We start from the raw sequence: 12,949 nt of genomic DNA on the forward strand, positions 1-12,949 counted from the left end.
TGTATGTATGTATAGTATACATTTGTATGTGTACAAAAACATATATATGTAGTCAAAAGTAATCGATACCTATCGGATTTTTCTATTCGATTCTCAGTGAATACTTTCAGGAATTCTTTGACTACTAACCACTGAAAAGAAAAAATTTTCAATTATAGGACGTAGTTGCACCATTTTTTCCTACCAGCGGTAAAATGAGGATTGGTCAATAGATGGTTTGGCCATTTACGCATGCAACGTGGTTTTCGCGTATAGCCTGCTCAACGGTGGCCGAGAGGGTGCTATACGTGTAAAAAATTATTTTGCAATCACCTACACGCATACATTCATAACTTCATGCAATACATACAAACATATGTGGAATGACAAGCAAAACTTCGCCTACGGGCACAGAAAATATGTGTTAAGCATGTAAGTTATATGTATATTATTTTGGCAGAGCCACTTACAAGTTATTATTCAAATACTAATTATTTAAAAATTAATGGATAGTTAGTTGGTCGGTGGCTTACATTTGCCTATCGACAGTTCCGTTCGGGCTTTTGTCTAACTACAAGTACGAAGAAACAACCATACATACATATACATAGGTATGTAGTGCTGTTTTAATTACATACGAATTGATGTTTCGCATCATGTATGTATGTATGTGTGGTACTAGTAGAAAGGCAATGAGGCGGTTGTCAAAAACAGCTGATCTATGGGTTTTTCTGTTGCTCCCCCTATTGCAGACAATGCCACTACCGTCGATAAGCTAATCCTATCGGTTCATCATAACGCACCGGCAGCTGCATTTTTCGCAGCTACGCTTTGCATTACTTTCATTGCCAACGTCAACCACAACATGCCCATAAATGACGTGGTCGCAGCTGTAATCTTTGCGGAGCACTGTACATCGAAACACTTAAAGCCACCACCAGCACCAGCCATGACCAATTCGTCCAAATCCGAGGTAATTCTGCACGGGAGCGGTGGTGATGCAGCTGCTGTAACGCACTTAAACAATGCACCAGCTGGTATTGGATTATCGGGCATGCAAGGACAAAAATGGCAGCAAGTCTTCGACCTTGATAAAGTCATTAAACAGTTACGCGCCGCTGAAAAGACATATCTACGTGGTGGCAAGGGCAACAATGTTGGGAGTAGTGAAAGCCATACCAAGCACGTTGGGCACTGTACCAGCGGGGTCGGAACTGGATCTGGGGGAAGTGCCGTAGTACAGGTACAACGTCTTAATGCGCAAGACATGCCGTACTATGACATTGTTCCCAAGCAGACTAAGCGTGATATTGTCGTCTGCAACGCTTGCAATGGAAGTTACACCAAAGTTGGCTTCAATAATCACGTTGCTCTGCAGCATCCAAATATTTGGGATGCCATGTCGAACAAGGTGTGCCTGCCAACGACTTCTGACGCTTATAGAACTGGCACTTCGGCCACTCCATTAGAGAACAGGTTGGATTGTGGACGAGAAACGGGATGTGCCGTTGAATCGCTGGACTCTCCAACAGAGACTATATCGGGCACCATGTCAACGTGCTCAAATGGCTCATCCAGCTCAGCATCGCAGCAGTCATCGTACGGTGTCGGTACAGTTGCAGCAGTTGTGGCAACAAACAACATACATTCTGCCTCCGCATCGTCTACATCTTCGTCATCTTCTTCGCGTCATAAAAGCAGCAAGAGTAGCAGTTCCTCCTCCAAAGCTGGTAGTAGTTCAGGCAGTAGCAACAGTCGTTCCCGTTCCAAGTCTTCAAAAAATCGCCACCATTCATCACCCCCATCGTCTTTAGAACCAACGATGCATCAGAGTGGACAAAAAAGTGGCAATGGTGGAAGTAACAGTGTGACACAGAAGCGTCAGAAGTGTAACGTCCTCGGGTCGTCTCAGGTCATAGTAACACCCCAAACAATTCCTACAAGCGTGAGGGATGAGGTGCCTATTACCGTCTACTCATCTTCATCGAACTCCTCGTGTTCTTTGCCAGCAACCCCAAAAACGGAACTCGGTTCTTTGGCAGCTAGCAACAACGAGGTGAACGTTGCCTATTCACCCGCAAAGCAGTCTGTTACTTTGATGGACGCAAAAGATACAACGAAGCACGACTCCCTACCAGCCCAGCCAAAGAAGAAGGTAAGTATTCCCAAAACACAAAACCATTGCTCAAAAAACGTTCAATATTTTATGTCGCATCGTAGATCAAAGGATCATTGGATGTCGTCACAGACAACAAAACACACTGTCGGACTTACACTTCGAAGCTTGGAAAGGACAAGCAAATGCCACCACAGTACGAGCAACAAATAAATGAGCTAGACAAGGCAGTTTCTTCAATAACTGATGGTAACAGCGTTATTGATAACGGTGACCGACTTAAAAGTTTATCGGAAGCAACACCGACTTACGTGCGTACACAGCACCAGGTTGATCTGTCAGCTGTCACCGATGAGCCCATGCCGGTGCAAAACACGTCCGACGATAATTCTATATCTCTTACTCTGGACGATATGCTCGATAGTAAGTTTATTAACGAGATTTTAAACACCGCCGAAGCGGATATTCCGTTTGATGAAAGCGCGCTGGACACATCGCAGCAACAGCCTCTGGCTAGCAAGCGAATACGCTATGACGATGCCACTATTCCCTCAGAAACTGGCGATTTTGAAACTGAAACGGCACTTTACCAGCAGCAGCACCACCAGTATGAGGATATCAATAACACCGACACTGGCGGAAACGAGCAAACACAACTGACAGCCATAGATGCCATGCAATTGCAGCAGCTAATTTTTCAGCAACAGCAGATGTTAGAGCAATCGGAACAGAAACACACGCAGCAAATGGATGTCGAACAATATGCAAATGCCGGCGGCAATGGGGCAGCTCAACAGTTCAACGTTTACACCGTGCCCTCTCTGACAGACGATGTGGACGAAGCTGTGGCGACCAACCATGCAACAACAGCAGCGCAATTGGGAGAGCATATGATACTGCCAAGTATTATCTATGAGATTACTGACAATAACCAGGTGTCCGTGTTGGATCAGCAAAGTCAGCAGCAGGTGATAGCCGAATTTTTAACTCAGGCTGGTTATGACAATGTTGATGTAAATGTGCTTCAAGCAACGGATGCAGCCACCGAATCTAGTGATGCTGTCGCAGGTGGTGTTAGTGGTGGAGCTGCTCCTGCTAATTTTGGTTTTGGCACTCATCTGATCAACGATGAATTATACGATATGGACTTCACAAAATTGGAGACTGTTAGAGCAGAAGCAACCAATACAAAGACTGTTAAACTGGAACTTAGCCAGTCTCAACTACTACAACAAAACCAACAATCCGCGTATAATAGCTACGAATCCGATTATACACCACAACCACATCGCCAATTGATTAACGCCAAATTCCAAGAAGACACGTATTTTAATGTCCTGCTTTATGCAGGGACGCCACGCCCGCTAGCAATGAACACTTTTGGACTTGTCAAGCTGCCCAATGGCTTGGGCACAGCGCTACGCAAACGGAGTCTGCTGACCACACGCAAAGCCAATAATAGCCTGTTATCCCTCAACGGCTGTAGTGGCGTGGTTGGAAATCTGACGCGCTTTCCCCAAACCGCTGCATCTGGTACGAAACAAGGATTCTCCGGCCACTCGAACAATGAATTCTCTATTGGTCCAATAACTACAAACAATATATCTGGTAACTCTGGTAACAACAACGGGCCAGCTCAGCAGCGGAACACGATTACATCGATGCCAAATGGAAAGACAATTTATGCCCAATCATCAAGTGTAATTGTGCAGGATCGACTGAAGTGCAACCGACGCACCTTATTGTCCAAGCTGGATTGCGAGAGGTTGGGTAGCAACATGACTGCGAAGCGCTTAAACGATTTGCTTTTGGGCAAAATCAAACTCGACAGGGAGAAGGTGAATAATGAAGAGCCCAGCGAGCAGCAGCAACACACCGATGACAAAACTGTGGCCCGCAAGCGAATTCGCAGTTTCTATGAGAAGCGGCGCAGATTGCTGTCCAATAGCCAGAAGAACTATGACGTGATGCGAAGGCACCAGCAACTAATGCGCCAGCACTCATTGCATGTGCCGTTACCGTTGCAGTTGCAAAGCAAATCGCAGCACAAACCAGAACAGGAGTTATTGCTAAAGAAGCAGCTATTACGGACGCTGTCCGATTGCGGTAGCAACAGCAACATAATTGCAAGCGGTAGCACCAACAGCAATTCATGGAAGAGCAACAGCTCAACTCCAAGTAGCAACTCGGGAGGCGGTGATTTAATGCGAGTTTTTGTCTGAATATGTATATATACATAGATATAAAGAAAAATTGTACACTTATGACATTTTTTCAAATGCGACATGTTTATTTTAAAAATCCATTTGAATTTTTTTAAAGTGATTAGTTTTATTAATTATTTTAGGTGTGCGTAGCTTTCAATTAGCCTAAGTTAATTTAAAATAATTATGTTTAATATAATTTTACAATGTACAACTTTTAACATACACAATATTATATACCATATTTTATGTTTAAACTATATGTTAAAAATATGTTAATTTTTTCTTTAAAAGAGATCATAAAAGTAGTTCAATCCCTGTCCCAGTTCCCATAAGGACACACCTACACCTAGTTCCTGTGCCAGTTTAATGCGTTCGTGAATGGAATGTAGCGTTGGATAGAAAACAATGTGGCGTCCAGTTTGGGTTCTAAAAATTGTATTGTTAATATATTTGTAACAGATGATACGAAATCAATTGGAGGCTCACTTCACTTCAAAGAAATTTTCAACGTCACGTTCATCGTATGTAAGATGTTTTTTAACATGCCTTATCAACTCAAGATATTTTGAATATGTTATTGGAGTACCGCCGTCTGGTGTATAATCATTACCGTACATATTTAGGCCCATCAAAATCTTTCTACGTTTTTCTTCCACATCATGACAACCATCTGGAGCAATTAATTCAATTGCCCGACGCGCCCAATATAGTGGAGAATTCGCACCCGGTCTTTGGAAATTAGAATAGTCATAAGTCATGAGCGAGAATGCATAAATGTGTTTATACAATCTCTCCATGTGCTTTTCGCCAAATAGATTTGGCATTTCCTTGCGATAGGGTGGTATAACCAATATAAGTTGCAGTCTTTGTTTTTCCAAATCCTTGGCTTCAATGCACGTAATTTATTGTTAGTTGGAATCTTTGTCCATTCTACCGATTTGATCGAAGGAAATTATATATACGCACCCATTTGTAGGACCAAAGCATAAAGGTAATTATCGTCAATCCTGCCAGCCAATTGAGACCAAACTTCTAGGACTACCCCATCAAATCCATACTCCTGGCAGCCCCTTATGAGCTCGTTGTTTAACTTCGAACGCTCCTGCGCATCGCTCAGCAACAACTTTATATCGCTGTCAGTGAAATAATCAAATATGACACGTGGGAAAACTGTGGACAAATACAAATTTGACACTTATGATCTTTTGAGAAAGTTGTATACAAATACAGACTTTTAACAGCGCGTTGTTGAGGCATCTGTACCTTTCCCTTACGTCTCACATCACTTAACCAACTTGCATCCACATCATGTGTACCCGCCAGTGTGTAGTTGTTCTTCTTCTTTACTATTTGAAGCCAAACTGGAGAGATTATGTCAAATTTTTTCGCAAATATTTTCGCAATATCATAGCCGTGCGAGTTCCACTATCATGAATATGAAGCCAACGAGGATACAATTATGTAATTTGAATATAGATCAGCACCCAAATATCTACATATTTACCGGTGTGACATAGCCGAGCGCGGTTCCATTAAATCGGCGTATCTTAGTGTCCTTGTAATAAGCTTCATTATGCACAATTATGTCAGTAGCTAGCGGTTCTTCTGATATTAATTTCAACTCGAATACATCCTTATCTTGCGGACCGCTTAGTAATTTAATTTCCTTTTGCTTTCCTTTACTATTTGGTGATATTGTGCTCAAGCTAATTCTGCAGCACGAAAGACACATAAATAAAAATATTGCAAGTGTTTTGAAATTTGGCATTGTCGAATAAACGGCACAACCATTCAATCGCAGCTAGTACCGGCTTAATAATATATTTTGTCAAACTTCTTCGGCTAACTCCAATAACCTGCTTGAGCGTGTAGTTTGCAACAGTTCAAGCATTTCACAGTGTTGAAAGGTTTTACTAAAAATATTACAAATTATTAAGCATATATCGATAACAAAAACCAGCTGATCGGTACAAAGGGACCACAAGGTAAAGCATTAACGACAGCATCTTTTCGACTCTCACTGCTCAGGTACATATGTACATATGAATGTATATCAATAATATGCCTCGAGCCGTAACCAGAACGTGTATATTATGACTTTTAGTTAAGTTTAACAAGAAAGGAATGTGAGGGTCGAGCAGGCTCAACTCTTAAAAAATAAAATAAAAACATTTTAAAAATATTTGGGTTAGTTTAGGTTTATAAAATGAATACACTAAAAAATAATATATAATATAGTTGGTAAAGGGTATAAAAATTGCTACTTGAGACTTGAGTGAATACAATTCAAATGGTTGAAAGCGGCTACCTAATAAACGTACATATGTATCACTCTAAGTCAGAAAAAATTTGTTATTCCAATTCCACTGTCTTAATATAGCTGCGTCGTCTGCGTTACCATATTGACCCACATCTGATATATTCTCTTTGAAATGAATGAAGAGATTTAGTTTTAGTGTTCGAAAACATCGGTAAACCGAACTCTTAAACAGCTGCTTGGTGGTTGCAAATATTTTTGCATATTGACATTATAATTTGTTTATTTGTTGGAAGTACTTTTACTTATCTATTATATAATGCGTTGGATGTACGCCTGCTTTGTTATCGCGCTTTGCGCTCTCATATTTTGTGAGTACGTAGCGGATTTTGTTGTTTTGCAAAACTGCAAATGGCCTGAAATACGAAGGAAAAAAAAGTACGTGGACGATCCTTTGCGTGCAATGATTTTAGCGGACACACATTTGCTTGGACCACATCGTGGTCACTGGCTTGATAAGCTATATCGTGAGTGGCACATGAAGGGTGCATTTCAAGCAGCCTCTGCACTACTAAAGCCAGATGTCGTGTTTGTTTTGGGTGACTTGTTTGATGAAGGGGATATGGTTAGCGAAAAAAGGTTTGAAGAATATGTGTGGCATTACTTGCAAATGTTTAGACTGCCCCCTGGAGTGCCGCTCATTAGTATTGCGGGCAATCACGACGTTGGGTTTCACTACAAGTAAGTACAAACATACGGGCAAACATAGATACATACATATGTACATACATATGTATGTAAAATTGCACCTGCATTTCATGCAAACATTATGTACATTTCATGTAACATATTTCGAAAAGCCTTATTCGTTGATGTGTTGCAGAATGCATCCCTTCTTTATGGGTCGTTTCGAGAACTATCTGAACTTTTCAAAAGTGCACTTGTACACAATAAAGCAAATACACTTTGTGATCATCAACTCAATGTCAATGGAAGGAGACGGTTGCCAATTTTGTGCGGAAGCGGAGGAAAAACTACGAAATATTTCCAGTACTTTGCACTGCATGCAGCATCCACAGAAAGCCGAGTGTGTACGCACTCGTCGTCATCCATACAGCCAACCCATATTGATGCAACATTTTCCCACTTATCGCGATTCTGACAAGGTGTGCAAGGAGCATGATGCACCAGTTATTGAAGCTTTTCGTGAGCGTTTTCATGTGCTTTCCAAGGATGCCACTGATTTGTTGGGCGATCTCTTGAAACCTCGCCTGGCTTTTGCTGGCCACTCTCATCATTACTGCCATAGTGTTAATCGACTCGGCATTGATGAGTACACGGTGGCGTCGTTCAGCTGGCGAAACAAAGTGGATCCTAGCTTCATGCTGGTATGATGCGAAAAATATGTACAATTATTTATAGCTTATTGAATTATAATTTCCAGGCCACGCTTACTCCTGATGACTACGAGGTATACAAGTGCAAAATGCTGCCACAACAATTTGTTTACAACAGTTATATGAGTGCCGCATTGGCATGCCTAGTTTTAATATTCTTACAATTAAAAAAGTATATAAAGAGGCATTACGAGCTGTCACGTCTTAAGCGCGAGTAAATGTAGATTTTTCGTCTAGTCCAATTAACCTCTTGTCGATTTGCATAATGCCTTCAAACTGTAAACAAAAGTATTTATAACTGCTTTCCTTTTTACTATTGTAATAATAATAAGTATGTACATAAGTCGATAGGTTTATTGAATTTATCACAGACATTGCCTTTCAAGTCACACTGAATATATAGTATTCCATATAAGACGTGCGTCTCAGTCTGCAGTCTATATTAAATTAAACAGTTTAAAATCGATTGTCAAATCGAAATGTAGACGTAGTTTACTATATATAAGATTCATAAATTCCTGTAAACATAATCCCGAATTTTGATTCTAATACCTATAGTAGCAATATTTCACTAAGTCTAGTTAGGGTAATTGAAGCAAATTATGTAGGGAATACATTTCATGAAATGACTAAATACTATATCTACACACAAAAAGCACTGGGAATGTGCGCTTGCATAAAGTGCATTCATATGTTCATATGTATGGGAACTGGGCGCCAATCGTGCAAATTTAGCACGACTAGTTGAGAAACATGACCAAAAGTACTTATTTTACTACATGTATTGTACATATGTGCTTAACAAGTTGTTTCATTGATGTTATGTGCTGGTCAAAAGTTTGTTCTGCGTCTGTGCACGATGATTTCGACCTTCAAAACATTCTTTGGGCAGAAACCTGTGTATTAAGACAAAAAATAAGACCTATGCGGAGTGGGAATTGACACAACGCACCTGTGGATCACTGGTGAAATTAAATCCGGATCGACAGTCTTTAAGTCGGTCGGCTTCGTCACAAGGGAAACTAAAGCACCCACTACGATTGCCGTTGTCACTCCTATTGGATTTATCTGCAATGCAGGTAATATAAAATAGACTTATTATTTAATTGTAATTCTTCAAGTTTCCTTTTCTTTTTAGTCAACGAAGATATCAACTGACCCAATGATACGACAAGCGGTAAAGGGGGAACACATCATCTTCGTTCACCCAAACGTTTTCATGCAACGTTACATTGCCCGTGCAACCATCTACAAACACATCTAGACGTTGCGAGTTGAGTTCCCCCGCTGCCATGGCGAACTGTGAGCCGAATGAAATCCAACTGGCAGTTAAAGCACTCACGACTCCACCAACTGCAGTACCGACGTTGTTTGCCCACGGTACTAACATACCAAGTGTAAACAGCCCAAATGTCGTGCCAGCCGCGATTCCTGTTAGTGCTGTAGCTGCGCCCAAAATGCTGCCGAGTTTGTCCAAGAACGTCACCAAGGCCATAGACACAAGCCCTAGGAATATAACGGTTGACTTAACTAGTATGGTTGATGCACGAACACTAGGATTCATTTTGAAGCATCCACGCACTACGTCCTCAAGAATTACGAGCGACGTCGAGTTTAAGACAACTGAGAGGGAACTGAGTGCAGCACCAAAAATTCCAGCTATAAACAGGCCTGACATCCCATAAATATGGCCGACGCGTTGCACAACATAAAGAGGCAACAGTTGATCGTTGTGCTGTGGACGAGTAGGAATATGGTAATAAAATCCAACATGACGAGCAAGCCACTATTACCGTTGTCATTCCCGAACTCATTGGATCACAATCTTGGTACATCTCAAAGATTAGTAAACCTACATAACAGCACACAGATATAAATGCGGCAACACCGATTGTGAATATATATAGAGAAATGCGTGCTTTTCTCAGAGATGGCAGTGACATATACCGTTGAACCATGGTCTGATTGACAGAATTAAATGAGGTCCAGTAGGAGAAGCCGCCAATAAGTACACTGAAAACAGTATGACGCACATAGGGCGAAGGATCCGTATTTGAAAAAATTAATCGACCACCTTTTGCGGCATCATCAAACACGCTGCCAAATCCATCTGCATAATAGGTGCCTATTGAAGCAACTGCTATTACCGATATGAACATGACTAAAACTTGCCAGGCATCCGTATGCACCACAGCCTTGATACCGCCCTAAATGAAGAGAAGCGTCAATTGAAGTCTGCAGATTCTATGTCTGTTAGTTCTTTTTTTTGATTTTTTTTAAATACCAAAGGAAATCAATAATGATATATGTTTTATATTTGTAACTTACCACAAATGTGTAGAACACACATACTATAACAATAACGCCTGATATGATATGCAAGTTGATTCCAGAGACTACAAGTTAAATAGAACGACGTATGTATATATATACTCTTAAGTGTTTTATAACTTTGGCCTACCTTGGTTCAGAGCTAAAGCTGGCACATAGACGATAAACGGCAAGAAAAGAATCTTAAAAAAAACAAAACAAACTTTACAAATGTAAATAATTAAATTTATTGAAATACTTACTTCATCAAGTATAAACATGAAAGATGCAATACTTCTTATTGTTGAGTGGAATCGCATTTCCAGATACTGAAAGAAAAAACTATCATTAGAGTTGCTTCAATAAATAAGCAATCTTAATTTGCCAATAAAACGAGATAAATTAAATAGTAAATCTGCAATTATGATAACATAAACCTGCTGTATTATTAAACTTTTACCTAAACTACTTTGAATGTTGGATACAGTAGAAGTCGCTTTGAAATTAATAATTGCTAGAAGAACGACATGTAACAAAAAATGTGAGGCCAAAGTCTAAAACATTGCCATACTGAGAATCAATTTATTTGTTTGTTTTTTTTTTTCAAATTAAAAAGTGGTCAGCGGTTTGATGTCGTGCGGAAAATGTATAAATACATGAAGTGCAATGTTTATCGCAATTGTTTTATTTAGCCTATCACTCCATTACATAACACATTCAAATATAAATACATACATACCTCGTAAGAAGATCCGACTTGTAACTTTGAAAAAACTGGAAGATAAATATAGGAGATAGCAATGCCATGAAGAATGATGGAAATTGCAATAAACCAATATTGTGTTCCATAATTGTATATCTCTGATGTAGTCCCCAAAATGGTAACGCCTGAAATATAGCTGGAAAAACGAGAAAAATGTTGCAATTTACAAATTGACTGGCTTTATTTTGGACATAATAACCTTGCTATTAGGCTCATAGCGACGGGAAAAACTTTCAGATTGCGTGATCCAAGCAGATATTCACTCATCTTTTCTGAGCCAAAATCTTGCTTGCGCCCTGCAGAGATGGATGGACCTTGCTCCTGATCATCATGCTTCTTCTTATCTTTTCTATAATGTGTTTTTTGATATTCAAATAACAAATAACGATACGAGTATATTGCACAAACTTACTTAATGCAGCCAAAATATATTCCTGTGCCTGTAGATAGTACTATCATTCCTAAGAACACTACATAATCTACGGTTCCAAATCTGAAGCTATCCGTATTATTCGCTTTGAGCTATAAAAAGATTGTAATTTTTTATTTGATATGCAATTATAGGCTCAGATTTCAGGTCGTCTATATGTAATGGAACTTTGTTTATTTGGTCTTTTATGATTTCATAACAAAGCAATTACTAAATCCATAAACGACAATATGCTCAAGATAAGACACAGCTTGAGAAACCTATTTCGGATGGGAAAAGTTAGTGATGGCCGTGCTTATCCACCTTATCCACTATAAGGGAGGGATTTAGAAAATTGATATTAGCATAGTAAAAGATAAATGAAACTTTTACTAAAATCATTCTACTCGTCAACGAAGATGTTATCAAAACAACTTATCATCAGCAAAGAAGAACGAACGGTTTTGAAGTCAGAAAAACCAGCCGCATGCGTCTACAACTGCCAAAAGGGGACTTTAACCCTTTGCGCAATGGCATGCTCCATTGCCAAAACGTTGAACATTGAATCACAATCAATAGGGAAGATATTTAAAATGTTGTTGTTGTTTTATTTATGAAAATCGAGAGTAGGCTCGACTTACCGCATTCATTGTCTCTGCCCACGCTGTTGAATTTGAAACCAGAATGAAAATTAAATAATTCCAATGCTAAACAAGTGTCTTTTTTTTTACAAAACTCAATCAAAGAAGGAATAGAAAGAACAATGCACAATAGATAATGCTCATAAGAGCAGAACGAAAGGTCTGTGTGCGTTTTGTAATGTGAACGCCTTTAAGTAAACGTTTTTGGAGCTAATTTTATTAGCGGAAAACTCGAAAAATTTCCATTGCAATAACTCAAAACGAAACAAAACCCAAAAAGAAAGTTCGCGTTGGCGTGAATTCTGTACGGCGTAATCGTAATGTGTTGATTCTTGGGAGCCAAAGTTTGAAAGCCCCACACCACACACGCGTCGCAACAGCACGAACTGCACTGAGCATACATTTTGTTGGGAATTGTGAGAGAGCCAAACTGCGATAAAAGCTTGGGGGGCACTGACGAGAGAAAGCACGCTGGTGATGGCGAGCAAGCTTATTCTATGAAAGAATGTACAAGTATGTATGTACCTACGAGGGTCAATTAATAAAAAGAGAAAATGTTCGGTGCTTACCATTTCTATTGCACTTATGTCCCTCTCACTGAAAAGTGACACGGAATATTATTTTTTCACAATTTTTTGGTTATCAGTGAACTTGCTTGGAACAAAGCAAGAAAACAAAAATGCGTTAAAACTGCATAATCGGTAATCACAAATTTTGGCTGGCCCACATATTTGTCGTCATTGAAATTTTCACACTTCCTGAATCGTGTTAGCTACTGGCAGATTCTGCAGCGAGATAAACCATTATCGCCAATATTTTGTTTCATCAATTAAGCGTTTCGGAACAAGATTTACTGAGATAAAGACAGAG

General features: G+C 39.7%; 4 protein-coding genes and 1 long non-coding RNA gene across 6 annotated transcripts; 2 read left to right on the forward strand and 3 right to left on the reverse strand.

The window, feature by feature from the left end:
* Positions 1-139: 139 nt before the first annotated feature.
* On the reverse strand, positions 140-519 carry LOC115628470. Its single transcript, XR_003995801.1, has 3 exons — positions 450-519; positions 350-381; positions 140-281 (listed from the first exon to the last, which is right to left on the reverse strand). It is a non-coding gene; the product is annotated as an uncharacterized LOC115628470 (long non-coding RNA).
* On the forward strand, positions 143-4,559 carry LOC115628468 (serine-rich adhesin for platelets). The gene is made up of 3 exons (XM_030524590.1): positions 143-411; positions 732-2,134; positions 2,200-4,559. The coding sequence occupies exons 2-3, from the start codon at positions 845-847 to the stop codon at positions 4,315-4,317; spliced, it is 3,408 nt and encodes a 1,135-aa protein (XP_030380450.1). The 5' UTR covers positions 143-411; positions 732-844; the 3' UTR covers positions 4,318-4,559.
* LOC115628469 (chitinase domain-containing protein 1) lies at positions 4,470-6,131 on the reverse strand. 2 transcript variants are annotated; one of them, XM_030524592.1, is made up of 6 exons: positions 5,807-6,131; positions 5,535-5,727; positions 5,269-5,472; positions 5,089-5,188; positions 4,789-5,031; positions 4,470-4,728 (listed from the first exon to the last, which is right to left on the reverse strand). In XM_030524592.1, the coding sequence occupies exons 1-6, from the start codon at positions 6,068-6,070 to the stop codon at positions 4,587-4,589; spliced, it is 1,146 nt and encodes a 381-aa protein (XP_030380452.1). In that variant the 5' UTR covers positions 6,071-6,131; the 3' UTR covers positions 4,470-4,586. The 2 variants fall into 2 exon arrangements, with proteins under 2 accessions (XP_030380452.1, XP_030380451.1); XM_030524591.1 differs by having other exon boundaries at positions 4,789-5,188; positions 5,807-6,129.
* A 725-nt stretch (positions 6,132-6,856) lies between these two features.
* Positions 6,857-8,486, forward strand: LOC115628478 (metallophosphoesterase 1 homolog). Its single transcript, XM_030524600.1, has 3 exons — positions 6,857-7,300; positions 7,443-7,947; positions 8,004-8,486. The coding sequence occupies exons 1-3, from the start codon at positions 6,879-6,881 to the stop codon at positions 8,172-8,174; spliced, it is 1,098 nt and encodes a 365-aa protein (XP_030380460.1). The 5' UTR covers positions 6,857-6,878; the 3' UTR covers positions 8,175-8,486.
* LOC115628477 (sodium-coupled monocarboxylate transporter 2) lies at positions 8,293-12,443 on the reverse strand. The gene is made up of 11 exons (XM_030524598.1): positions 12,080-12,443; positions 11,442-11,551; positions 11,229-11,378; positions 11,006-11,165; positions 10,530-10,595; positions 10,418-10,469; positions 10,285-10,352; positions 9,750-10,163; positions 9,116-9,691; positions 8,909-9,024; positions 8,293-8,852 (listed from the first exon to the last, which is right to left on the reverse strand). Exons 1-11 carry the CDS (start codon positions 12,086-12,088, stop codon positions 8,777-8,779), a joined length of 1,797 nt encoding a protein of 598 aa, XP_030380458.1. The 5' UTR covers positions 12,089-12,443; the 3' UTR covers positions 8,293-8,776.
* Between the last annotated feature and the right edge of the window lie 506 nt (positions 12,444-12,949).

The sequence above is a fragment of the Scaptodrosophila lebanonensis genome, unplaced genomic scaffold, assembly GCF_003285725.1.
Source record: "Scaptodrosophila lebanonensis strain 11010-0011.00,11010-0021.00 unplaced genomic scaffold, SlebRS2 tig00000118-arrow-arrow-pilon, whole genome shotgun sequence".
Taxonomy (NCBI): domain Eukaryota; kingdom Metazoa; phylum Arthropoda; class Insecta; order Diptera; family Drosophilidae; genus Scaptodrosophila; species Scaptodrosophila lebanonensis.